At 41.8% G+C, this 26,226-nt stretch overlaps 1 protein-coding gene across 25 annotated transcripts in view; it reads left to right on the top strand.

The window, feature by feature from the left end:
• TNIK (TRAF2 and NCK interacting kinase) overlaps positions 1–26,226 on the top strand; it is a 392,046-nt gene that overhangs the window by 332,775 nt on the left and 33,045 nt on the right. For 8 of the 25 annotated variants that reach the window (XM_040349341.1, XM_040349353.1, XM_040349346.1 and 5 more), the window contains 6 exons: positions 3,411–3,505; positions 9,758–9,781; positions 11,813–11,887; positions 22,307–22,315; positions 22,940–23,118; positions 23,852–23,969. In XM_040349341.1, the coding sequence (XP_040205275.1) occupies positions 3,411–3,505; positions 9,758–9,781; positions 11,813–11,887; positions 22,307–22,315; positions 22,940–23,118; positions 23,852–23,969 (500 nt within the window). The remainder of the gene's footprint in view (positions 1–3,410; positions 3,506–9,757; positions 9,782–11,812; positions 11,888–22,306; positions 22,316–22,939; positions 23,119–23,851; positions 23,970–26,226) is intronic. The other 17 variants (XM_040349356.1, XM_040349366.1, XM_040349365.1 and 14 more) reach the window with 10 other exon arrangements.

The raw sequence follows: 26,226 nt of genomic DNA, 5'->3' as shown, positions 1-26,226 counted from the left end.
CTTGTGCGTTTTTGGGATCAGGACAATAAGGGCTTCTCTAAGGCCGCGTACACACGGTCGAACATGTCAGCTGAAACTGGTCCGCGGACATGTCCGACCGTGTGTACAGCCTAGCGGACAGGTTTCCAGCGGACAAAAGTTTCTTAGCAAGCTAAGAAACTTGTCCGCTGGAAACATGTCCGTCGGACATGTCCGATGGTTAGTACACCTAATCGGACATGTCCGCTGGTTATGACGTGTAACCAGCATCCCGAAATCCCACGCATGCGTCGAATTGATTCGACGCATGCGTGGAAGCATTGCACTTCCGTGTTTGAGAACGTTGGTGTCTTCTACGTCACCGCGTTCTCTGTCCGCGGGGATTTTGGTCTGATGGTGTGTACACACATCAGACCAAAAGCTCCCAGGAGACATGTCCGATGAAAACGGTCCGCGGACCGTTTTCATCGGACATGTCTCCTCGTGTTTACGGGGCCTAAGAGTTTCCGGGAGTACCCCTAGTTCAAGGGACTTTCCGTATACCTCCAACAGCTTCGGAGCCAGACTCTCCGCGTATGTGTCGTACCACTTAACCGGATAGCCATCCAGTCCTGGTGTCTTATTCGGGCTAAGTGAACGTATGGCAGACACTATTTCCTCTACAGTTAATGGAAGATCCAATTCCCCTGCCACTTCCTCAGACCGTTTGGAGACTGGAATGGGGGCCAGGTAATCATGTACCTCCGTCTCCCCATAATCCACCCTTGAAGAGTATAAGTCTGAATAGAAATCAACAAAGGCATCAGCTATGTCCAGTTGTGACGTACAAAGGTTCTGCTGCCTATCATAGATACATGGGATAGAAGCAGCTGGCTGCTGCGAGTGAACCAAGTAGGCCAGTAATCTACTATTTTTGTTGCCAAATTCGAATATGCGCTGGGACTAGATCTAGTTGCCTAACTCCCTCCCTCCAGGTCCTTTGAGTGTCAGGGTTGGGATTCCTAATATAGTCCACCTCAGCTTCGGTGGCAGTTTGCTGCGATTCCCTCACCTTCCATTCCCTATCTGACCTAGTCTGTTTAATAACTCCCGAAACAGAGCCGCTAAGCGTGGCCTTAAATGCGTTCCATGTAACTCCCACAGGAACCTCATCTCTATTTTCCCTCCAAAAGGCATTTATAGCTGTCAAGGTGGATCTCCCAAAGATTTCCTCCTTGAGCCATAAAGGGCTTAGTCTTCACAAAACAAACCCCCTTGGTCCCTCCATATCTATTTAGACCAACAGGGGAGAATGGTCAGGATCCTAGGAAGGAGCTCCCTGGAAACAAAACACATGTCCAACCTAGACAGGGTGTTGCACGTGGCAGAGTAACAAGAGTATGCTTTAGTGTCAGGATTTTTCCACCTCCACGCTTCCACCAAGTCCTAGGGTTTCACACATGCCTCTAAAGGGGAGCTGTCCATAGGTGCCATACCATATCTATCTATTGCTGGTGACAAAACCACGTTCTAGTCTCCTGCCATAATTATAGGCACCTCCGCCACCCTAAGCACTTCAGACATAATCGTATCCCACACTCCCATTGTGAACGGGGGTGGTATATATACCGCCACAAAGGTATATGGTCTGTTATTAACGATAAGGGCTAAGATCACGAATCTACCAAATGGATCAGTTTTAATCGTCTTGGTGGTACACAGTAGAGATTTGTACACCAACACCGAAACCCCCCTTGCATAGTTTGAATACACTGAGTGGAATGCCCTGCCCACAAATGCCCTGTGGAGGGCTAGCATTTTAGAGCCGACAAGATGCGTCTCCTGAAGGAAGACAATACTCTGCCTACGGCCCTGTAAGTATTTGAAAACAAAAGCCTGCTTAATCCTGGAGTTAAGACCCCTCACATTCCACGGTAACACATTAAGGGCCTGCATATTGTAAGAGGGGAACAATCGTTATGTCAGGATTACTAAACTTGCGAGGGCAGCAAGGCAACCCCCCCCCCCCCCAACCCAGGCCAGGGCACTCCACTCCCAACCCCATGTGGGGACGATAGCAGGAAACACATTGTTGTTATACAATAGGCTAGCCATTGAGCTTGGTAGAGAACATATGAGACCATGTGAGCAAATGCAAAGAAAAACAATAAGATAAAGAACTAACAAATAAAACATGAAAAACTGCAATCCTGGACAAGCAGTGAAATCGGGAAAGATAGTGATGAGGTTGTTGTTGAGCATCAAATCCGGCATGGTTCGGGCCTTGCGGAGAATAGTTTCCTTATCCCTGAAGTATAGGAAGCGGGCCAACATAGGCCTCGGGTATCTGCCTGGCTGCTGCAGGGCTCACAGGGGGACCCTGTGGGCCCTCTCAATAGCGAATAGATGGGAAAAGCTCTCAGCTCCAAAGGTTTGCTGAAGCCATGATGTCAGAAATTCCTCCAGGCCCTTGCCCTCTGACCCCTCAGGGAAACCCAGGAAGCGAAGGTTATTCCTCCTGAGTCTATCTTCCATGTCCCCGAGTTTGGCCTCCCTAGTCCGCCGCCATATCTCTGACATGCACCATTAGTGGGTTAAGATCATCCTCCACTGCCCCAATATGCTGTTCAGCATTAGTTACCCTGTGTCTGATCTTGTGGACATCATCCTTCAATACGGCAAAGTCCACACTGATAGTGTCTATTTGTCTGGACAGCGCCGCATGGCAGCTCTTAATGGTGTTCATGATTTGAGCCAGTGTCGGCTCTCTCACCTGTGAACCGGAGCCTCCCTCCCCGACTCCGACGAGGGAGAGGGCAGGGGGATCCGCCCACGGGTCAGGTGGCTCTGTCCAGTGCTTGTCCCCCTCAGTCCACAGGCTGCCACCTCCCAGCAGAGAGGAACCCCGCCGCGCCGCTGCAGGCTGGACGCCATCTTGGCTGGTCTCATGGGCGAACTTGCAAGACGGTCCAAAGGCGTGCCACCGACCCTCGGACCGTATTTTTTTTTACTATGGTCATGCGCCTGGATCGTTCCCCAGCGATGCCAGACGGTCAGGGTTCAAAATCCAAGCCTGGGGCTTCACAGGATAACGCAAGGATCTCAGCACGGTCCGGAGCTCACAAGAAAACACTCCTCACAAGTTGGACATGTCCCCCCTTATCTTATATGATCTAAATACAAACATGATAATGTATTCAGTTTAGCTGTCTTTATGAACATAATTGGTTCATTAAAAAAGTCAACAGAAATACATTCCATCAAGTTCATGGAGAAACGTAATCATTTAAAACAATTTAACTTCTCATAGTTTTTTTGCAAATTGCTGCATAAAAAATCCAAGAAGCTTGACCTTTCTTCCTGGCTGCAGGTTTTTGGCTAACATGTTATATGTCACATGTTCTAAAATGTACGTGTGTGAACAATAAATTTTATGTACTTTTATGTTTCAGCAGGTAATCATAAACCTGAAGGATCTCCAGTGATGCCTCATGATGGACCTAATATGAAAGCTGAAGATAATATGACACGGCCAAGTAGACCAGCTGTAAGTTTAGTAAATCATGTCCGCTCTGCTGTGCTTTTCAACCACTTAGCACCCCAACCCCTGTCTATAATCGTGTAATTGGCAGATTAACTTTTAGACTTTTCTTTTTGTTTGGCTTATTCAGCTGTAAAGATTGCATAATTGCAATAATATGTATTAGTTTTATATACCGTATACAGTACTATAGCTTTAAACAATAGGGGGTATGGTAGATATGTACAGAACATAACTGGAGACATAAGATATAACAGCAACTCTTCCAAGATGATTAAAGGGAACTTGTGAAAATCATAGGCAGTTGCACCAAGTCCATAATACGTCTGCAATAGAAGCTTCTATGTTTCTATCTATATAGTTCACATTAAGGGGACTATTAGTACAACAATGGTATGTAAACCCCTGTATGAAAAGATTACCCATAGAATCCTAAAATGGTCACCGTTGTATATTAATCAGAGGGTATTAGAGGTTGTTACCTGCTCAGCTGGCAGAAATGGACTTCTCATATTAAATCCAATCTGACTGCAGTATTACATTTCTTATACTTAGGGCAGCTGATATGAGTAGATGATCCTGATGAGCAAGATGCAGGGGTATTTAGTTAAGCAAGGCAAGAGAATATTAACGGGTGCATTTAATAAGTAGGTACGTTTAAGAATTTTTTTCTTTTTGGGCAGGCTTTCACATTGCTGTGTGACTGTTCTCCCAAAGCAGCTTCTCTTTGGCACTCCATTCAGCAGTTGCACCCTCATGTCATCATGTTTAATGCAGAACCAGTAGTCCTGCATTGTATCTGAGGACAGCAAAAGCCCACCAAAAATGTGGAGCTTCTGAGAGAAGAGGCTGGCTGCCACAGGTATGGGGAATAAGGCAAGTATTGCAGCGTATTCCTCTTCCCCTAGACTTAAGCAGAATTCAGCTTTAATAGTTTTTTTATCAAACTGGAGTACAGTATCGCTAAAGGACATCTTATCCATGGTTCTGGCTTTATACCCACCCATATTATTGTTATGAATGTTCCCTTCCTCTTCCTGTATACCCTAAAGAATAAAACACATAAAGAAATAGGACAGTTAGAGTGGTACTTATTTGCTGCGACAAGTGTGCTGATCTCCGAGATCTTACCACCAACGATTCCTAAGGGAAAGTACTTGCAGAATGTACTAGCAACTCTGTTAGTTTAGGGAAGCCTAATGCCACGTACACACGATCAGAAATTCTGACAAGAAAACAGTGGATTTTTTTTTAACCAAATTTTGCCTCAAACGTGTGTTACATGGTCACACAAAATTCCGACTGTCAAGAAGGCGGTGACGTACAACACTACGAAGAGCCGAGAAAAATTAAGTTCAATGATTCCGAGCATGCGTCGAATTGATTCCGAGCCTGTGTGTTTTTTTCCACGTCAGGATTGCATACTAACTATCGGGAATTTCCGACAAGAACTTTTCCCATCGTAAAATTTGAGAACCAGCTCTCAAATGTTTGCTGTCGGAAATTCCAACAGAAAAAGTCTGATGGGGCATACACACATGGTCGGAATTTCCGACCAAAAGCTCACATCAAACTTTTCTTGTCGGAAATTCCGATCGTGTGTGCGCGCCATTACTGTTTAATAATATATATTTTTTATATATATTAATTTTCTGCACTACCTTACAGCTACATTGCAAACATTAGACACAAAAGATAATGTATATTCTCTAAATATGATTAATATTATTAAACAATTTCTAATGTTGTTATTATGATTTGAAAACTGACTTTTTTAACGACCGGCTTTGGAGAATGCAAAGAAAAAAAGATGGCGAGGGTGAATGAAATTCATAATAACTCTGTTTATTTATCTTTAATAGCTTTGGTTTTTGGGTAGTTTTTGTGTTGCAAGCTGTATTTACTGCTTAATCCTATAAAACCTCAATCACAGATGTATTTCATTCTACAATGTTTTGCTTATTAAAGAGGAGGTCCGGGAAAAAAAATATTAAAAGCCAGCAGCTACACATACTGCAGCTGCTGGCTTTTAATAAATGGACACTTGCCTGTCCTGGAGTCCAGCGATGTCGGCAGTAAGGTTCCTGGCAAGAAGCCCAAAAGGCTACACTGCCGCCTCCATTGCGGGTAAGGGAACCTGACAGTGAAGCCTTTCGGCAGTGAACCCGGCAGTGAAGCTCCTCGGCGCGCCGCGTCACTGGATGTGATTGACAGATGCGCCAGCCAATGGCTGCGCTGCTCTCAATCAATCCGCTCTAGCCAATCAGCGGCCAGACTGAGCGGCGAAGAAGATCGCGGGACCGCGTGCGGGACTTTCGAGGGGTCAGGTAAGTATAAGGGGGGCTCGGGGGGGGCGGCAGTATCAGAAGTTTTTTCACCTTAATGCATAGATTGCATTAAGGTGAAAAAACATTTTCCTTTACAACTCCTTTAACCCCATTTTCAGCATCACTGGGCGTGATGTCGCCATCCTTCAACAGAGATTCCTGGGGAACGCAGGACAGGCCAAATCTCATTTGAGGACATTCCTGTCTATTCCAAAATCATCTTTTTACAAAATGTGGACTGCTCTGTGTGTCCCAGGATCTCACTGATGTCACTCTTGCCTAGGAACCGCAGGAGGAAGAGCTACATTTTTCTTTACCAGAACCTTTTGCACATGGTTTCAACTGGTGATTTTGTTTTTATAGATAAGAGGAGAGGCCTGGACATTATAAGCGGACCTTTTGAATAATCAGTGATTCGTTTTTCTAACCCAGATTATTTTAACCAATATTTGTCAATATATTTAAAAATACATGGCATTAGTGTTCCAAGTCAGTATTGCAGTACCATAAGCATTAATTTTTTATTTACTAGTACTAAGTCCAGTAGAATATGACCACCAAATTTCACCTTTTTTCCTTGTTGGAAAAGGGAAATTTGTTTCCATGACTTGGGACACTTAACTATAAAACACAACTATTAAACATGTTTATAATTTGTATTACTAAATGTACATGTTGGCCTCTAATGGGTTACACAGGCATGTGACTCATGTATGGTTTTGGGGCGTAGTTTATGAACTTAAAGTGGGCATACTGTATGCCTATAATGTAAAGTTTAGCTTTCATTCGTATAGTTTAATGAGACAAAACAAATTAGGGAAAATATGAACCTTTAGCATATACTTCCTGATTAGAAGCAGCAGAACACTTTGTAACACATGGCAATGCCAAGCCACTCTCTCTACTTCTAGCCTCAAAGAAGCCTATCAGGAATTTGAAAGACAGACCCTGCCCACTGTTACTTTTGGTTACTGGGTTACAGTGATAGTGTCATCAGTGATAGGGTCTAGAAACAAAATGAACATTGTCTACAGGAACAGTGTGCAGTGGAAAAAGTGGGCCTAGCAAAAAAGCAGCTTCAGAGTGCCAACTACATGTGCTACTTCAATAACATCTGACTTATGTTATACTGTTTGTAAGATAAGGTGGCCTGAGTCTAGATCCACTTCAGGTGATTATCAGTTAAGGCATCTAGTTTATCTAAATGTGTAATAAACTCGTATGATGGCATTCTAGTGCATACAGAAAAGACTTTTGTGTTTTTACCACACAGGTCACCAGTGAGATAGTAATAATCTAATGTGGCATTTTAACTAAATTTTTGGAAATCTGAACCAAATTTCAGTTTCATTTAGTAATGAATCACAGTGATATTTTGTGTATTAAAATAGATGAGCAAAACCATTTTAATAAAAAGGCAAAAAATAACTATTTGAGTAGGCGGTATCTGCCAGGTGTGAGTTTAGATACTGTAAATGTGTATACATTTACTGTATATATAGCCTGTTGGTAAAAATGTAAAAGAGATCAGCTTAAAGTAAATAATCGCATCAATATGTGTTATTAATTGAAATCCATTGTTTCTGGTTTTATATTGTAATCATGTATGCAGGGCCGCCATCAGGGGGGTTCAGGCAGTACACATGTAAGGGGCCCGGTAGTCCCCAGGGGCCCGGATGGCATCCCCTTTTCTTATTCTTTTTTTCTTGTTCGTCAGCACCCAAAGCCCCCCCGACCTCTAAGGGGATCGGTGATCCCCAGAGCCCCGGATGGCATTCTCCTTATTTATTTATTTATTTATTTATTTTGTTCATCAGCACCCAAAGCCCCTCGACCTTAATTCGTGGCGGCAGCAACCCCCAGCTTCTCAATTCACGGTGCCCCCCCAATTCTCAATTCGCAGTGGCTCCTCCCCCCGCTTTTCAACTTGCGACACTATGCCCCCCCCCCCGCTTCTCGATTTGCGGTTCTCTGATCCAGGGGGCCCATGCCTGAAACTGTGTAATTCCCTGCTTTTTTTCCTACTTTGCAATACTGCTCAATAGTTTGCTTCTTCTGCTCCTTTTAACAATAAAAGTCTAGGAGTACTGCATTCCCCCAAAAATAAGCCTTCCCCCGAAAATAATCCCTAGTTTAAAATGCTTGTTAAAAACATTTAATCCACTCTATTATTAGTATATATTGTACAATGTGTGTGTTTCTGTAATATAATTGAAGGGAAGAGAGCTCTGGCAGGTCACAGAAGGACAGAGCAGTGCTATATCAAAAGTATTTGGCACAATTATATTACAGAGACAGGGGGAGAAGACAGCACATTACATGGTAAGACCTACCCCGAAAATAAGCCCTACTGTGTATTTTGTTGCCAAAATGAATATAAGACCGGGTTTATTTTCGGGGTCTTATATTTTAGCAGTAATTGCACTGGAGGGCGAGCTCACGCTAAAATGACAAAAGTATGAAAACATGAGATTGTAAAATGTGAGTCGTACTACAAATTAGTACTCACTAAAAATGTGCTTCTCTTTTAACATAATCTGAGTTCTGCGACTATGCAGTGTTGAGCCTAGGCATGCGTATGATTGCAGGTGGTGTCAACACCAGGTATTACCTAGCCCACCAAAATTGGGAGCTAACCTTTAGATCATAATGAGACCCTAGTAGCAGACATCCTAAAACGTTTTATATTTTTGCTTAGGTTGAAAAAATGCCAATTGGAAAACACTTTTTTATTCCTTTAGCTAAATTATATAGCTAAACATTTTTTCATGCTAATGCCGCGTACACACGATCATTTTTCGGCATGAAAAAAACTAAGTTTTTCGGCATTTAGAAAAAACAAAGTTTTTCCAACTTCATCATTAAAACGACGTTGCCCCACACCATCGTTTTAAAAAAATGCTCTAGCAAAGCGTGGTGATGTACAACACGTACGACGGCACTATAAAGGGGAAGTTCCATGCGGATGACGCCACCCTTGGGGCTGCTTTAGCTGATTCCGTGTTAGTAAAAGACAATTTGTGCTTTTCTGTCTGTTACAGCGTGATGAATGTGCTATCTCCATTATGAACAGTAGTTTTACCAGAACGAACGCTCCCGTCTCATAACTTGCTTCTGAGCATGCGCAGGTTTTAAACGTTGTTTTATCTCACACACGATCATTTTTTACAACCCGAAAAACAACATTTTTAAAACGTCGTTAAAAAATGCAGCATGCTCGAAAAAATTATTTGTCGTTTTTCAGAAGCCGAAAAATGATGTGAAGCCCACACACGATCATTTTAAATGGCGTTTTTTTCATGCCGAAAAATGATCGTGTGTACGCGGCATTACATTTTCATTATCTAACCTTTCTAAATTCCATTACACTTTAAACTACTGCTTTAAATATTGTATTTGACCCTGTACTAACATTTGTGCTTGTGTTGCATTACTGTCCAATATCTAATTCGAAACTCAAGCACAGTTTATTTTTTGTTTTGAGAATGAAATGTTACAGTCCACCTTTCTTTGGGATAGCACAGTATAATACTGCATGAAGTGTGCCTGGGTGCAGTGTATTATGCTTGCAGGTCATTCAGGGCTATTTGGACGTCGTAGAAAGATTTAACAGTTAAACAGTTTAAAGTTAAAAACAAATATAATAAATCTCAGGGTTTATATTTGAATAAATGTCTTCTGTAGTGAGTGACAAAGTGAAGAGTAGCATTATCTGGTAATAATACAGCATCCACGTTCTGTGTCAGTAATGTTGCCATTATTGCGCACTATGTCTTACGTACTCTGTGCGAGCATGTGGCTGTGTATTGCCCATATACCGAGCTTGGTAAGCACCAAACTAACACTTGTATTTCTTACCTGCTTCCTTCCCTGTGGCTTACCCTTGACCTGCTCTGCTTTCTCCGATGCTGATTGTCATTCCCTTGCTCAGAGCTATAAGAAAGCAATAGATGAGGTTAGTGATATTTTAAAGTTTACAATGTAACATTCACCCTAGACTTTATATTCAGTCGTTACCAGAAAGTCCTACGCTCTCATTTCAAACTCACAATCCTCCATCTAAACCACGTACTGGTAATCAATTCATGGTTTGTTTAGTGCTAAGCTATTTCATTCCAGTGTTTTGTCATGTGGCGGATAACGCCCTGCGATGAGAAACGAATGGGCTGTACTTCTGTGGCTGGAAGTTTAATTGCTAAGTACACGTGTTTCCTCATTCCCTTTCATTCAATTTAAATATTTAAAAAGGATGAAGGCGATGAAAGCAGCTACAGTGAAAGCTGCATATCATTTCTTCCCTCCTCTGTGTGTATCCATATACTTCAATCGTTTTCCATGGCTGGCTGCTGCTCTGTCATTTTATATAGGTGTGCTGCTGTTTGTTTGCATTGAAGGGTAATTGTCTGTTTGTCTGTTTTCTATCATATTGCTTTTGAAGATTTCTGCTAAACTGAAATCCAGGCACTGCTGTGTGTAAGGCTATTGAGTTTGTGTAAAGATTAACTATATTTTGAATCCCTTGCAACTAAAGAGAACAGTAGTTCTGGGAATGTTCATCAGAAGGTGAAGATAGCCTCTATAATCTAATGTCATTAAAAAATATATATATATATATATTTATTATCTTGCCATAGCTGGGTACAAAAGCAAATTGCAACAAAAAAAATAGATTGACAAAGAAGAGTTTACTCAGAGAAATATAAAAAATAGTGTGACAGTATCATAATTGTACAGGTCTACTCTGTGTACAACTTGTGGCCCAAAGAAAAAATAACCAACAGGCAATAATGTGCTAGACTTGCTTATGTAATCATAAATCCATTGTAGATTTTCTAAATGTGATATGTGAGCGAGCGCAACCCTGTATAAGTGATTGTTTCATGCAGCATGTAAATAGTATCATCCAAGGAAGCACCAAATCTAATTCAGTTTGCAATATCAACATGTCATCCTTCTTCTTCATGTAACTTGTAATGCAGTTGCAGAACCCAGGAAAACGGTCTTCTGTCCTTCCGCTGCACAATCATTTTTCTCCTAACCTGAGCAATTATTTTACAGGGATGAAAATCCAGGAGACTGTGTAGGGTTGACATCCTGGCAGCAGCTCACAACAGCTCCATACATGTTAAATTATTTATCAAGTGGCCTGGTTTCTTTGCTAAACTCCTAATTTATGCCTGGTAGAACTATATCATCCTGCAAGAACTATTTAGATGACATTTTATTAGATACTGAGGATACCCATATATACAAGATTGCCTTATTATCAAATGATCAGCCATGATATAACATTATATAACACATAGTAAGCTGACCCTTTAACACCTGACATGCAGACTCTCCTCACCGCCTGATACACACAGTGTCCGCTTTTCCTTATTCAAGTCTTCCTTGTCAGCAAAGATAAATAATCCAAAACATTTTGTGATATTAATATTAGTGTACCAACCAATAATCAATTCCACAGTAGCGCAACCACTGCCACTATGCAGTAGACAATCATATATCTGCAAGTGATATAATCAAATGTGAAAATAATACAAAATATAAAAAAAAAAAAAAATCCATACAAATAACGTTTTCAGCCTGGCTAACCAAATGGCCACCAGAACATTGAGAAAAACATTATTAAACGTTTAACTTAGTATGTCAATGTTATCATGAATCTTATACGCATCTGCCAGAATCAGCCCTACATGGTAATCATGGTGTTCATGTGTATTAACTGTTATTAGATTATTGCATGCCTGGGAGGCATGTCCATTTTCGTGGTGCTGAATACAAGATGATGTGATTTGCCCACTGATTCAGTGTCTTACTTGTTTATACCATCTTTTTTTATTTTTTATTTTTTTATTTGTGGATGTTCATTTGTATGATACAGAAACATTTTTTATTTCCTGTGCTTGTTTCGGGTTAGTCAGAAACTCGGGACAGAATATTAATCCCAAGTTTCCTGATGTCCCCACTTGATACTTCTCTACAGGCTGTTATCACACAGGCATTGCCCGCGGATGATGGAAAGATCATGCCGCGGAGGGTGAAAACTAAAAATAAGACGGTAAGAAAAACTTTCTTGCCTTTTATCAGACTTTGTCTCATACTCATAGCATAGGTCTTTGAGATATGTAGGATTTGCTTTACCCAACACACAACAGCAAAGTTGAACCTAATATTCCATACAGATACAAAGATCCACTGCTAAATGCTTACCAATATAGAGAAAGTAATACATAATATGCTGCAAAAAATTGTGAAATGATAATAGGCCAATGTGTATTTGGATAGATACATAGTCCTACATTACCCTTCACCCAAAATGAAACGATTAGCTCTAGTCAATTTTGGGTAAAGTTACAAGTAGATATGATCCGATTTCTTGCAATGGATTTGTCTTGCAATTTCAATTGGTATGTCTACCAGCAGAATCAATAGATCCATTTTAGGGTGGACAGTACACAGTGCCATTATGCCTCATGGGAATAGTCTAAAATAGTAATGTCACTGTGATAGCAGCAATATTTTGAACAATATTTTGACCTGTTCATGATGAGACTCACCATATTTGCAGGTTCTCGATAGTATAGAATATTTTACAGTAGTGCTTACAAACTAATTTTTAACATTCCATATGGCAATTTGTTGTATAGTCAAAAAAGTAGTGGAACACATTTATTAAGTCCAGTTACTGTTGGATTTTAATCTTTTTTTTTTTTTTTTTCTTTTCTTTTTTTTGCCCATTTATGAAAGCATAGTTTAACCATATACAGTATATTGTAGTTTGAACCATATACAGTAATTATAGTTTGGGTAGAAATGGTTAAATAGAACATTACACTCATGCAGCAGTAACTTGTACTTCGACATGAGGAACTTCAAACCCCTGTATTTAGTGCTAATAAATGTTTTAATCTGTAAGTGTTTGTTTAGTTTAAGGATTAGTCCACTTAAAACTTATAATTTAGTTACCCTGGGTTTATATATCTTAAAGCCTCAGTAAAGATATCCCCCTATCACAGTTCCCAAATTTGACATGGAGTCCTTCTCTTCCTGTTGAATCAGAAGGAGATTAACTCCTCCTGCTGCATTTGCAATACTTAAAACATGCAATGCAGCAGTAGCAAGACCTCTAATAATGGCCATGGCAGGTGTCATATCTCATGGATAAAGTCCCACAGTTCACTAAAAAGCTGGCAAAATCAGCCCATTGACATTTATAAAATAAAGTTTCAGTTCTGGGCAATGACCCTTCAACCTTAGAAACATTAGTTATATAAAACTGTAAGGTTTTGATGTCTAATAGAATATATACTTAAGATGGCCATACAGTAGTAGAATTTTGTTTAAAAATTTTCATTTTCTGAGCCTTTGTTTGATTTTCGATGATCACTTTCTACCAAATTTCTTATATTGTTTTTAAGTGTCCTGGTTAATGTTCATCTAAAAACAAGGCTGTGCATAATTTATTACAGGTCAGAATAGACTAAAAACAACTTTTCCCTCAATCAGTTCCTATTATGTAAATTGATCAAGTATCATCAAGCAAAGGACCATATATAATGTAGTAAAAAATAATAGGGGAAGAGTCCTCGTTACAACACTGTAACTATACACTATTTATTTATTTTTTTGCTACCCCAAAACCAATTTGTATATGACACATCAAATAAGGTAACCTAAATTAAAATGTATTATTAATATGCATTAAAGAGACTCAAGCACATGGGCCAAGGAGTAATTACAATAACATTCTGGCCCCACATTGCCTCATAAATGGATATAATATAGTATTATAGGCTAAATAGACAATTTTGCAGAAACCATTCAAAATCACATATGTAAACTTCAAAAGTGTAACATGTAATCTTCAAGCAGACTAGAGGCCTATAATTGTTCTGTCTTAGTGCACATAATTCCAATAAGATGGTATGCAAGGACTAAATATGCATAATGTATACGAAGAACAGGAAGTTTTCCCCAGGGTTTTTTTAGCAGCAGAGAATTTGTATAGAAATCGTAGATGTAAAAAATCATTTATTTTTCCAGACAATAATCATTTCAAATGAACAATAATGAAGCATACATGTAGGTGGTGCAAAACAAAAACAGACACGGAACATCACTTATAGCAAAAAACACCCTATGTACAAGCATGTACTTATGATATATGTATCCACATGAAAAACCCTGATGCATTTCGACCCTTGCGATTTCCGGTCTCTTCAGGGGGATTTATATTCTGGGAAAAATAGCAAAATATCTACCTAATTAAAGGCTTTGAACAATATAGGAAACGTAAGTATAGCATTTAGAATTGGGCAACATTGTATCTCCATACACATAGAGGTATATTTACCAATGGGTGGATGAAGACATGAAGATGTGTCACACAGACCAGCACTGCAGGATTGTAGTTGTCCAGTGATCCCATTGCCGCCGCAAGTCCTCCCCGTGTTCTCCGGGGTGGGCGCATAGTCCACCAAGCTTACAGGGGGTCAAGTTCTAGGACCCGGAGAGGAGGATGGGGGGTGAAGCACCTGCGGATAGACATGCAAAGACTTTTAGAGTCATCATTAGTTAATGTTAGGGGAGTATCTGGAAGTGCTTGGCAGCTGTAGGCTGGTTTTCTTTATCGTACATCACGGGACACAGAGCGGCATATTCATTACTATATGGGTTATATGGAGTACCTTCAGGTGATGGACACTGGCAATCTCAAAAACAGGAAGTGCCCCTCCCTATATAACCCCCTCCCATAGGAGGAGTACCTCAGTTTTTACGCCAGTGTCTTAGGTGTTGGTCATGGTTTAGCTTGCCTCCACATCCTTGGGATTAAGGTGGGCTAACCGGTTCTGTCCAAAGGCCTCAGTGCTAAAGTGGTCAGCAACCGGACCCCAAACCATTGGGGTATAGCCCATAATGCTTTCTGTCACAGAGAGCTGGACTCTGGGCCCAGAACTTAGAAACCTTTGGGGGCCTAATGTTTCTGTTGCCAGGGTGCTATATGGGCCCAGGACAGTGGATCCTTCATAGGAACCCAGGGCCTGAAGGTCTAGACGCCCCACGGAGATGGGGGAAGATTGGACCTCTTGCTGTGCAAAGTCCTGCGGCATGGAGCAGGTAAGTGAAGGGGAAACTTGCGGAACTTGGTTCGCAGCAGGTTTTTTCTGGGGGAAGGTCACAGCGGGACATGCCTATGGTTTATGCGCTGCATCTGGCAAGGTGAGTCACATATCTTAAGATAGGATGACTCTATATGTGTATATTCCCCATAATTGTGACCTCCCTGGTAGTATTGCAACTGGTGCTAGTAGCATTGAAAAGGGCCTGTGTGTATAGTGACAATTCTCTCTGAGAGAAGCCCCTGGGAATCTATTGAGGTTTCTTATATAGAGGGAGTGAATGCTCTTACCTGCAAGCCTGCTCAGAGAGGTCCAGGCGGTTGCTGCAGAAGAATAATGCCGCTCTGTGGATCCTGGCCTGGACGGCAGGATCAGCCTCTGACCTCCTCGTGTGTGGCCTCCCCCCCCCCCCCGCCGGCGCGCGCGCGTCCCCGTGATATGGGCGCAATTTCGCGCCGTTTTTCTGAAGGGGAAGGGCGGGCCCGTAGGTAAAAGGAAGGGGCGGCCCTTCCAAAAAAGTTCCCAGCTCAGTGATGTGTTGGAACTGAGAGAGGAAGGACCAGAGCGGCAGAGTGGGGCGCCGAGGACACACAGTGGCCAAAGAAGAGTATTACAGTCTTCAAAAAGACTGTCTTTCACCCTAAAGATAGGGTTTCTTTTTCTTTTCAGCAGTTTTTATTGGCAAATACTACTAAAAGGGGACAGAATGGTTTTTCTTTCTTTGGTTTAAAAAAAAAATAAAAAAATAAAGAAACAAACCAAGATTAATAAGGAAAGGCATTTTTTTCCCCAGAAAGGGTTTTTGGGCAACAACTATTTATTTTCCCAAACACCATTAAGTAGCGGGCGTACCTCGGTATTGTACCATGGCATCTGGTTCGGAGGGTACAAAAGGTGGGGATTCCCCCAGAGGGTCCGGGGTCTCGGACAAAGTCTTACCGCTACTTTCCCCAGAAGGAGCCTTGGTGAGACCATCGGGATCTGGGGCTGGAGCTGGCACGGGTCAGTCCAACCCTAGGGTGGTCACGGACGAGGTACTGTCCACCTCTCTAAAGGAGATGGAAAAAATGATAGCCAAGGCTATGCGGGGCAGAAAACGGAATAGATCTCCGTCGCCCGAACGTGAACCCTCAGATGAGGAGGTCCCTTCCGCAGAGGAATGGGAAGACCTCTTGGACAAGGACCAAGTAGGTTCAGGGATCGAGGATCCGGGTACGAAGGAGTCTGGCGCAGCCTCCCAAGGGGAGAGCTGGTGGGTTCAAGTTTTAACAGACTTGGTCCATAGGACGTTCAACTTGCCAGTACCAGATCTCCAAGTATCAACGGTCTCAGCTTTGGGCTCACTAAGAGCGCCTCAAACCAATGCGGTTTTTCCGATCCATCCTCTACTAGAGGAAGTTATGTTCCAAGATTGGGCCAAGCCAGATAGAATCTTTGTACCACCAAAGAGATTCTCTGCCTTATATCCTATGGAAGAGAATTTTTCCAAGAGATGGGCAGCCCCGGCTGTAGACGCAGCCATCTCATGTGTTAACAAGTCTTTAACATGCCCTGTAGAAAACATACAGGTGTTCAAGGATCCGGTTGATAAACGCTTGGAAACGCTACTTAAAACCTCCTTCACTACTGCAAGGGCAGTAGTGCAGCCAGCTGTGGCTGCAATTGGGGTTGCGCAAGCATTATCGGATCAAGCTAAGCAGATGCTTAAACTTATTCCTGCCCAGCAGGCAGAAGAATTTTCGGACGTCCCTAGGGCCATACGCTTTACGGTAGATGCGATTAAGGATTCGATCCAGCAAGCGTCACGTCTATCATTATCCCTTATCCATATGAGAAGACTCTTATGGTTAAAGAGCTGGGAGGCAGAGCCCCCATGCAAGAAGCTCCTGGTAGGGTTCCCCCTCCATGGAGGACGACTCTTCGGAGAAGACCTGGACAAATACATCCAGACCATTTCAAGCGGAAAAAGTACTCTTTTGCCCACCAAGAAGAAGTTTCGGGGGCCTGCGTTTAAACGACAGTACTCCCCTGGGCAGGGGCCCTCCAATACCAAACAGTATCGACGGCCTCCTGCAAGATCAAATTTTAACAAGTCGCAGGGACAGGCCGGCGCAGGCAAGAAGCAGTGGTTTCGCAAGCCAGCAAAGCCAGCCCCCAAGCCGGCCTTATGAAGGGGCGCCCCCACCCTCGAAGGTGGGGGGAAGACTGCGTCTCTTTACAGAGGTTTGGGAGGCCAGCATTCCCGACAAATGGGTACGGTCCTCCGTGGCTACAGGCTACAAACTAGACTTCCTAAAGTTTCCTCCTCCTCATTTTCAGGAGTCAAGAGTACCAAACGATCCGAAGAAGGGAGCCGCATTAATAGCGGCATTGAATCATCTACTCTCTCAGGAGGTAATAGTAGAGGTACCAGTCCAAGAACAGGGGCTAGGTTTCTACTCCAACCTATTCATTATCCCAAAGCCCAACGGTGATGTCAGGCCAATTTTGGACTTAAAAATGGTAAATGCATACCTAAAGGTCCGCTCATTTCGGATGGAATCCGTGCAGTCAGCAGTTGCCGCACTTCAGAAGGACGATTTTATGGCATCCATAGACATAAAGGATGCTTACCTTCATGTTCCAGTTTACCAGCCACATCAAAGATTTCTACGCTTCTCGGTGGCTCTACGTCATTTCCAATTCATGGCGCTTCCCTTCGGATTGGCTACGGCCCCCCGGGTGTTCACGAAGGTCCTAGCTCCAATCCTAGCCAATCTAAGGATTCGAGGGGTCACGATCCTAGCATACCTGGACGACCTCCTAGTCATAGATCACTCGTCTCCTGGCTTGGAACGAGCAGTGGCCCTCACAGTCCAGTACCTCGAGAGGTTCGGCTGGGTCCTAAATCGAGACAAATCAGCATTCCAGCCCACAAGGCAGTTGGAATATCTCGGCATGAGATTAGACACAGAACAACAGAGGGTGTTTCTGCCTCTGATAAAAGTCAAAGCCATCAAGGAATTAATTCTACTGGTTCTAAGCAAGAAGGAACCAACTGTTCACCTATGTATGCGGTTACTAGGCAAGATGGTGGCCACATTCGAGGCGGTACCGTACGCCCAGAGCCACACTCGCATCCTGCAGGCAGCCATCCTGTCAGCCTGGAGCAGAAGGCCACAGGCCTTAGATATCCCTTTGCCGCTCTCATCAAGAGTCCGACAAAGTCTGTGTTGGTGGTTAGACCCTCAGAATCTACTGAAGGGGAAGTCTTTCAGCCCAGTGGCTTGGAAGATAGTAACCACAGACGCCAGCCTAACAGGCTGGGGAGCAATTTTGGATGGTTGCACTCGCCAAGGCACTTGGGCAAAGCCAGAGAAGCAGTTGCCCATCAACATCTTGGAGCTCAGAGCTGCTCGACTAGCCCTCAGGGCTTGGACGTCCAAGTTGCAGGGGTTCCCGGTGAGAATTCAATCGGACAATGCCACGGCAGTGGCATACATAAATCACCAAGGGGGAACCAAGAGTCAAGCCGCTCAGAGAGAGGTGAGCTTGATTCTCCTATGGGCAGAAGCTCATGTGCCCTGCATATCGGCAATATTTATTCCAGGAGTGGACAACCTTCAGGCGGACTTTTTAAGTCGCCAGACTCTGTTGCCAGGGGAATGGTCTCTACATCCACAGGTCTTTCAGACACTCTGCCAGAGATGGGGAGTGCCGGACGTGGACGTCATGGCATCAAGACTCAACAAGAAGCTAGACAGGTTCATATCCCGCTCAAGGGATCCGATGGCCTGCGGAACCGATGCGCTGGTTTGCCCTTGGCATCAGTTCAAACTACTTTATGTATTTCCCCCGCTCCAGTTACTACCCCGCCTGCTGCGCAGGATCAGGGTGGAGCACATACCAGTCATCCTGGTAGCTCCAGCATGGCCCAGAAGGGCATGGTATTCACTAATCCTAAAGATGGTAGTGGGAGACCCTTGGACTCTTCCTCTACGGCCAGACCTGCTATCGCAAGGTCCGATCCTCCACCCTGCCTTACGGCATCTAAATTTGACGGCCTGGAAGCTGAATCCCTAATTCTCAGGGGTAGAGGTCTGTCTCAGAAAGTAATCTCTACCCTAATCAGAGCCAGGAAACCGGTCTCTAGGGTGATTTATTACAGGGTCTGGAAGGCCTATGTAGGCTGGTGTGAGTCCAAGCGATGGCTTTCTCGCAAGTTTACCATCGATAGAGTATTAAGTTTTCTCCAGCTAGGAGTGGATAAAGGACTGGCATTAAGCACAATCAAAGGACAGATTTCAGCTTTGTCAGTGTGGTTTCAGCGGCCGCTGGCCACCCACTCGCTAGTTAAGACCTTCCTTCAAGGGGTCTTACGTATTAATCCTCCAGTTAAATCCCCGCTTTGTCCGTGGGATCTAAATCTTGTTCTGTCAAGTTTACAGAAACAACCTTTTGAGCCGTTGGCTGAAATTCCTTTGGTTTTACTGACAAGGAAGTTAGTATTTTTGGTCGCCATAGTTTCCGCCAGAAGAGTATCGGAACTGGCAGCCTTATCCTGTAAGGAACCATATCTTATTTTGCATAAGGACAGGGTCGTTCTCCGCCCTCATCCTTCCTTCCTACCAAAGGTTATATCCAGTTTTCATCTAAACCAGGATTTGGTATTACCATCCTTCTTTCCTAAACCTACTTCCAGAAAGGAAGGGTTGCTGCATACCTTGGATATTGTCAGGGCCATGAAGGCCTATCTTAAAGCTACAGAGAAGATCCGGAAAACAGAGGTGTTGTTCATTTTACCGGATGGGCCCAAGAAGGGGCAGGCAGCTGCAAAATCCACCATCTCGAGGTGGATTAAACAGTTAATCACTCAGGCCTACGGCTTGAAAGGGTTGCCTCCTCCGTTATCATTAAAGGCTCATTCTACTAGGGCCATGGGCGCCTCCTGGGCAGCACACCACCAGATCTCTATGGCTCAAGTTTGCAAGGCGGCAACCTGGTCTTCTGTCCACACGTTTACAAAATTCTACCAGTTGGACGTAAGAAGGAATACGGATACAGCCTTTGGGCAGGCAGTGCTGCAGGCTGCAGTTTGAGACCCTCGGATTCCGGGGGGCTCCCTTTTGAGTTAAATTTAAAAATTTATTTTTTCTCAACTAAGTTGGATTTATTATGATTTGAGTATATCTCTAAATTAAATCCTTTTGTCTTAGGAAGATGTTCTCCCTCCCCTCATTGTAAGCATTGCTTTGGGACATCCCATATAGTAATGAATATGCCGCTCTGTGTCCCGTGATGTACGATAAAGAAAAAGAGATTTTTAATACAGCTTACCTGTAAAATCTTTTTCTTGGAGTACATCACGGGACACAGAGCTCCCACCCCTCTTTTGGGGACCATTTTGGGAGGCATACTGCTTGCTACAAAACTGAGGTACTCCTCCTATGGGAGGGGGTTATATAGGGAGGGGCACTTCCTGTTTTTGAGATTGCCAGTGTCCATCACCTGAAGGTACTCTATATAACCCATATAGTAATGAATATGCCGCTCTGTGTCCCGTGATGTACTCCAAGAAAAAGATTTTACAGGTAAGCTGTATTAAAAATCTCTTTTTTATTTAGTCAATATTAAATTAATATTATGTGAAAATTAAGTTATACATAACATGGCGTGATTTATTCATTAATTTGATTAGTTATTTGAGAGGTTAACTTGCAGTGAAAACAGGTTGGGTGGGGGATGGGGTTGGAGATGAGATTAATGAAGTGGAGTTGCATGGTTTGTGGTGACTGATAATGAGGCAAGATAGGTGTAAAAGTGAAAACAAGGGGGCTACTGCAAACTGAAAAACAAGTGTTAAAAGTGTAAAAGTGAAATATTTAGAGGACTGGGAGATGCATGTGAGTGTGGAGTGCCTGTGTTGATGGTGGGAAAAACATATATGTGGAGTGAGAAGTAAAAGGGAAAATTATTCAATAAAATGAAATAATGAAAGTGAAATGAGAATAGGTGCCAGACAAGTGATGTGACACTGAGAAATATATGCATAAAGCAGGGGAATCGAATTAAGGTTGTACTACATAGAGATAGTAGTATATAGGTTGAAAAATCACAATATAGGAAATATGCATAATGTAGAGTTCCAAGGTGGACTGTAATATGCAATAGTATATTTCTGAGGAGCAAATTGAGATGAATGTCCACCAGAAACCAATGTGGTATCTCATATATGATGTGTAGTATTTGATGCAATGGAGTGCAGGCATAGGTGAGCAGATTATCTGGAAAAAAAACTCAAAACCTCAGTATTAGCTTGGTCACAGGTAATGTTCTATGGTTAAAGAGACCAATGGGCTCCAGGGTGAGTTGATTTGAGTTCATGTCCTCAAACTAGCAATTCCACTCCAAATAGTGAATACAAGCAATTCAAACAATCCAAACAAAGGTAGCCAAAATGAGGATGAAACACATTCGCTCCACTAGGGTCAAACTGTATGATGTCCAAATTCAAAGTAATCAGCCCTTAGCAACATAAGAGTATTTGTGCACATGCAGGAAATATAGGATATACTTATTCATCCATGAGGCTAAATTATTTTTTGTTATAAATTATTTGAGGTGTCATATACAGTTTGGTTTAATTAGAGGGGCAGCAGTCAAAGTCTGTTGTTCTTATTGATCGTGTATATTTATTACAGGTACTTGTATAGCACAATCAATTTACATATACATTTTATTCATTCACCTCAGTCTCTGCCCTCTAGGGGCTTACAATTTTAGGTCCCTAACTCACAGCCACACATACATATACTAGAGCCAATTTAGACAAGAGCCAATTAACCTCCCAATATGTCTTTGTGTAAGGGTGTGGGAGGAAACCCATGCAGGCACAGGTAGAACATGCAACCTCCAAACAGGTAGTGTCATAGTTGGAATTCAAACCAGTGACACCCAGTGCTGCTTGGGGAAGGTACAAAGTACTGTATTGTTAGATCCTCCAAATCAGTGCAGCCTTCTGCCATAGATTCAAAGATTTACATCCTAGGAATCCATTTAGCTTATTTTCTCCTGTTGATTACTCAACAGCAGCAACATTAATTTAGTAAATGCAAAAACTGTAATTGTATTATTTCTGCTCTTAAACTGTAATTTTGCTTCACATATAATAGATTATGATTAATGTTTCAGCACAGGGCATTCACTTTGCTAGATATTTCTCATAAGTTTATGTTTCATTTCTTTTAAGAGCCAGACAGTATGGCTGTTTGACAATAAATAGACGGTGACACTTATTGAATTTGGTAATGTTGAATATTTTTTTCCCTTAAAACCTTTGCTTATGATTGCATTGACGGCTACATTGGTCACTAATATAGGGGGAAATGGTAAGGCCAATGCTTTGTTCGTCATGTGCATGTTTTCTTCCACAGAACAAACCAACTCATCTTATGCAGATTCTTCATGCTTTACCACTACCTCACCTACATTGCTTTAAAGCATGACCTAGATACACTGACTGTATCTTAGACTTGCTGGCTGTGATGTTACAGTTAAAAATAAAAACAGTGCTGTCTTATTATCATGTCAAATTCATAGTAAGCTGAGAAAATGCTCTTTTCTTGTTGTACTTTAATTCAATGTTAGACTTTAAGAAAATAAGCATTTACCACAGATTGTATGTAGCTCAAAATGTGAATTGTCTTGGACTTCAATCGAAAGAGGAAAATATTTTCCAGCTAACTATGACAGGAGTTTTCTAGTTTTCACAGAAAGTGTATCCATCTGTTCTGCGACACAAGGCACATAATGGTTGAAATTGCGTCTGTCAGTAAGACCACCTCGTGATGTTCTTTTTTGCTTCAAACATTGTCTGTTTAAATGGATGTGTAACTGCATTGCTTAGCTACTTTCTCGCTGACTTTAGTGCAAGTGAACATACAAGGAGGCGGCTAATTTTACACAGAACTGTGTCATTATTTGGTTGAATTACGATGTAAATTATTTTTCAGGACCTGACTGCCTTGGCGAAAGAGTTGAGAGAATTGCGTATCGAAGAGACAAACCGACCGATAAAGAAGGTGACTGACTACTCATCATCTAGTGAGGAATCTGAGAGCAGTGAAGAAGAAGATGGCGAGAGTGAGAACCAGGATGGAACTGTGCCAGTTAGCGACATACCTAGACTTATGTAAGTACTGCCTACACTGTACGGACATGTGTCTTTCAGTATTAATATATTAAGGAGAAACCGATGCCCTGCATTATTGCACTCATATTTAAATTTATATATTTTTACTAAAAACGAATTACTTCTCAGCCACCTCAGACCTGTTTGAATGTTTGAATCTGTTTGGTAGCTGTGGAAAAGTAACCCCCATTTCTTAGTAAGAAAACAAATATGTACGTTTTTAAACATTTTCAGTAGAGAAGGCTTAGAACCTATTGCAGGCTTTTATTACTGTATTCGGTATGTCCATATTTGAAGTAATTAAAATCACTTTATAGTGACATGGGGTTATAGGGATGGGAAGTGATGAGAAATCTGTCCAATTAAGACAGAGTTTCCAACAAACATTTTTTTTTAAGTTTTATTGTTTTCTGTGTTCTCCTCGCTCAATGTCGTGTGTCACTGCAATAGGGAATTAAATGAAGGCTGCATAAAATCCCGACAGAAAGTCTAACCCTTATTTAATCTATCCAAAACGAAAAAAGAAAAAAAAAACGGAATCAAATGTCAGCTTTACTTTTTTTTTTTATTATTTAATAATTTCTATGTAATTTTTTCCTCACCAAAGCTAATGTGTTACTATTATAATACATTTGAACTGTGCTTTTGTGCTGTATGTTTGATGTTGGCCCTTATACAATGAGAGGTTTCAGTAAATGGTAAAATGACTTCTCATATTGTTGCTTGTATGTAGACCAACAGGAGGATCTGGAAACAATGAGCCATATAATACAGAGACACAGGGTCTTGAAACCTCCCAGTCTGACACATTTAGAAGCATCTCCAGAGAAGGAACTTTAATGGTACGGGAGGTAAGCTGTTAAGACCTGCACTATGGCTAAAAACTACTACAAAGGTTTCCTCTTGGTATAAAATGTATAAAGTTTTCCCAATACATATGTTAGGCTCTGTATTTGCTATTGATGTATTGGGTATGTCTATGAAAGATCTCATTAATCCAGGTCATTATTCAGCTAGTAGTATTTAGTCACATGCAATTGTACTTGTTCTATGTTGTTTTGTAGCTTCTCCAATGCATATCTTCTGTACTAATATCTTCTCCTGTTCTAATGGGTGTCCAGTTAGCATTTACAGTATATTCACAGGGGTAGCGCAGACACTTTTTAATCCAGTTACCATAGAATGGGTAGATTTTCCAAGAACATAATGTACATAATCCCATCCTTGGTGTCAGGAAATCTGCATAGGCGTTACTTTCTCTTATTACCTGGCTAAAAGTATGATTTGTTGTCAAATTGCTGGGGCAATTATATGTGGAAGACAGACAGGGATGGTTGTTCTAGTTTGACATAGATGGCATCTTTCACATCTATTGCAAACCAGTTGTTCACATTGTTCAATCACTTTGATTGAAAGAATTCCCTTGTTCTTAAAGGTATAGGAAGACTGTTACATATTGACCTGTAGAATTTTTCCTCCTATGTTGAATACTGTGTTGAATATACCAAGTTTTGCTTGTGTTTGTATGTTGGGTCTTTAGGGTGTCCAAGCATTAGTCTTAGTGTATGGGTGGGCTTCAAATTCTGAACTATTTTGACACTTCAGCTACATACAGAATACCTATATTATTTTGTGTGTTCTGCTCTACCCCTCTGTTTGATGGTCCTGTGTTTTTTGCTTGTAGATGTTTTTTAAGAAAGCCCAGTCTGGGTAACCACAAAGCAGCATGGTAGTGCACAGATTCTTAGTAAGTGATATTAAGAACCCTGCTTTTTAGTGGGGTCAAGTTGAAAAAAGGTGCTTTGGTACTGGACAGGACCACCAGAACTCACAGATGGAGTTATGATTCTTCTACCGATTGTGTGCTTGATATTATTGGAAGAGTCTGTAATATCTACCACAGGAACATGTCAAGGTGCCACAGTAAAGTTCTGTCCCTTGGCTAAGACTTTCAAAACCTTTTTCAAACTAATTTTAAACATTTTCCATCTCAAAGCATCAATAGGGGTCTGTATCATCTGCTTATTTATTTGTTTTTGGGTTCTTTCTAAAAATTGTATTGGCACTCTGATCTTTTACTGTGGAACCCATATGTATGTACATGTCATCTTCTGAGGTTGAAGCTTAGGTGGCTTCTGTAATCCACAAGTTTTCTTGCCATTTCTCATATTCCCACACCAGATTCACAGTATGCACCCTCAAATCATTGCCAATATGTTTGTGAAGGTTATTATTTATCCAGGTCATTGTATAGCCAATAATAGTTGGCCATATTCGACTGGACTTGTTCTGTAATATTGAAGATGGTTTGTACTTGTTTAGTTTTAGTGAGTACAAGGAAGATGTCCTAGCATTTATATCCACACAGGTAGTGCAAACACCTTTATTCAATCCCCATGGAATGTGTGGAATGTGTAGATTGTCCAAGAACAGGATGGGTGATGTGAAATTTATGGAACTACAAGCTTTTCGTGAACAAATAAATTCACATAAAGTGGACAAATACATCAAGTTTATACAGGAAGAACAGAATAACAAATTACCCTTTTTTGACCATGTGTCTTGGACACTGAGGTCTAGAAGAAACTGACTTTTGACTTTTGACCCCCACCACCCACTGGAATACAAACTTGGATTTTTTGAACCATGCAACATCTGCTTGGGATGGCAACAACAAACTGAGTCTAAAGACAAAGAGCACAGCCATATCAGAAGTGCTTTGAAATTTTATGGCTACCCAGGCTGGGATTTTGTTACAACAACCAAAAAGTCAGGCAAAAACAGAGGACCACTGAACAGATGGGAAAAACAGAACACAGAATAATATATTTATCTTGTATGTAACATCGTATCCTGGTGTCCTTCAAGCCTACCAATACAATGAGACAGAAGCTTGTATATCCTAAAGCCCAAGCTATACCCAACACCAAAGCAATCAAAATACTTTGGTATATGCAGGGTAGTGTAGTGATGAATGCAACTATCTGCACATTAGAAGGGAGAAACACACAAATAACCAACATAGAACAACTTCTATAGGTCGACTCAGCAGTCTTTCTGCACATTACAGGGACAGGGAGGTACACATTTTGAACAGAGAACCACTGG

Source organism: Rana temporaria, chromosome 4 (assembly GCF_905171775.1).
Source record: "Rana temporaria chromosome 4, aRanTem1.1, whole genome shotgun sequence".
In the NCBI taxonomy this organism is placed as follows: Eukaryota; Metazoa; Chordata; class Amphibia; order Anura; family Ranidae; genus Rana; species Rana temporaria.
Note: the sequence above shows the minus strand (reverse complement) of the source record. Positions and strands in the feature narration are given on the sequence as shown.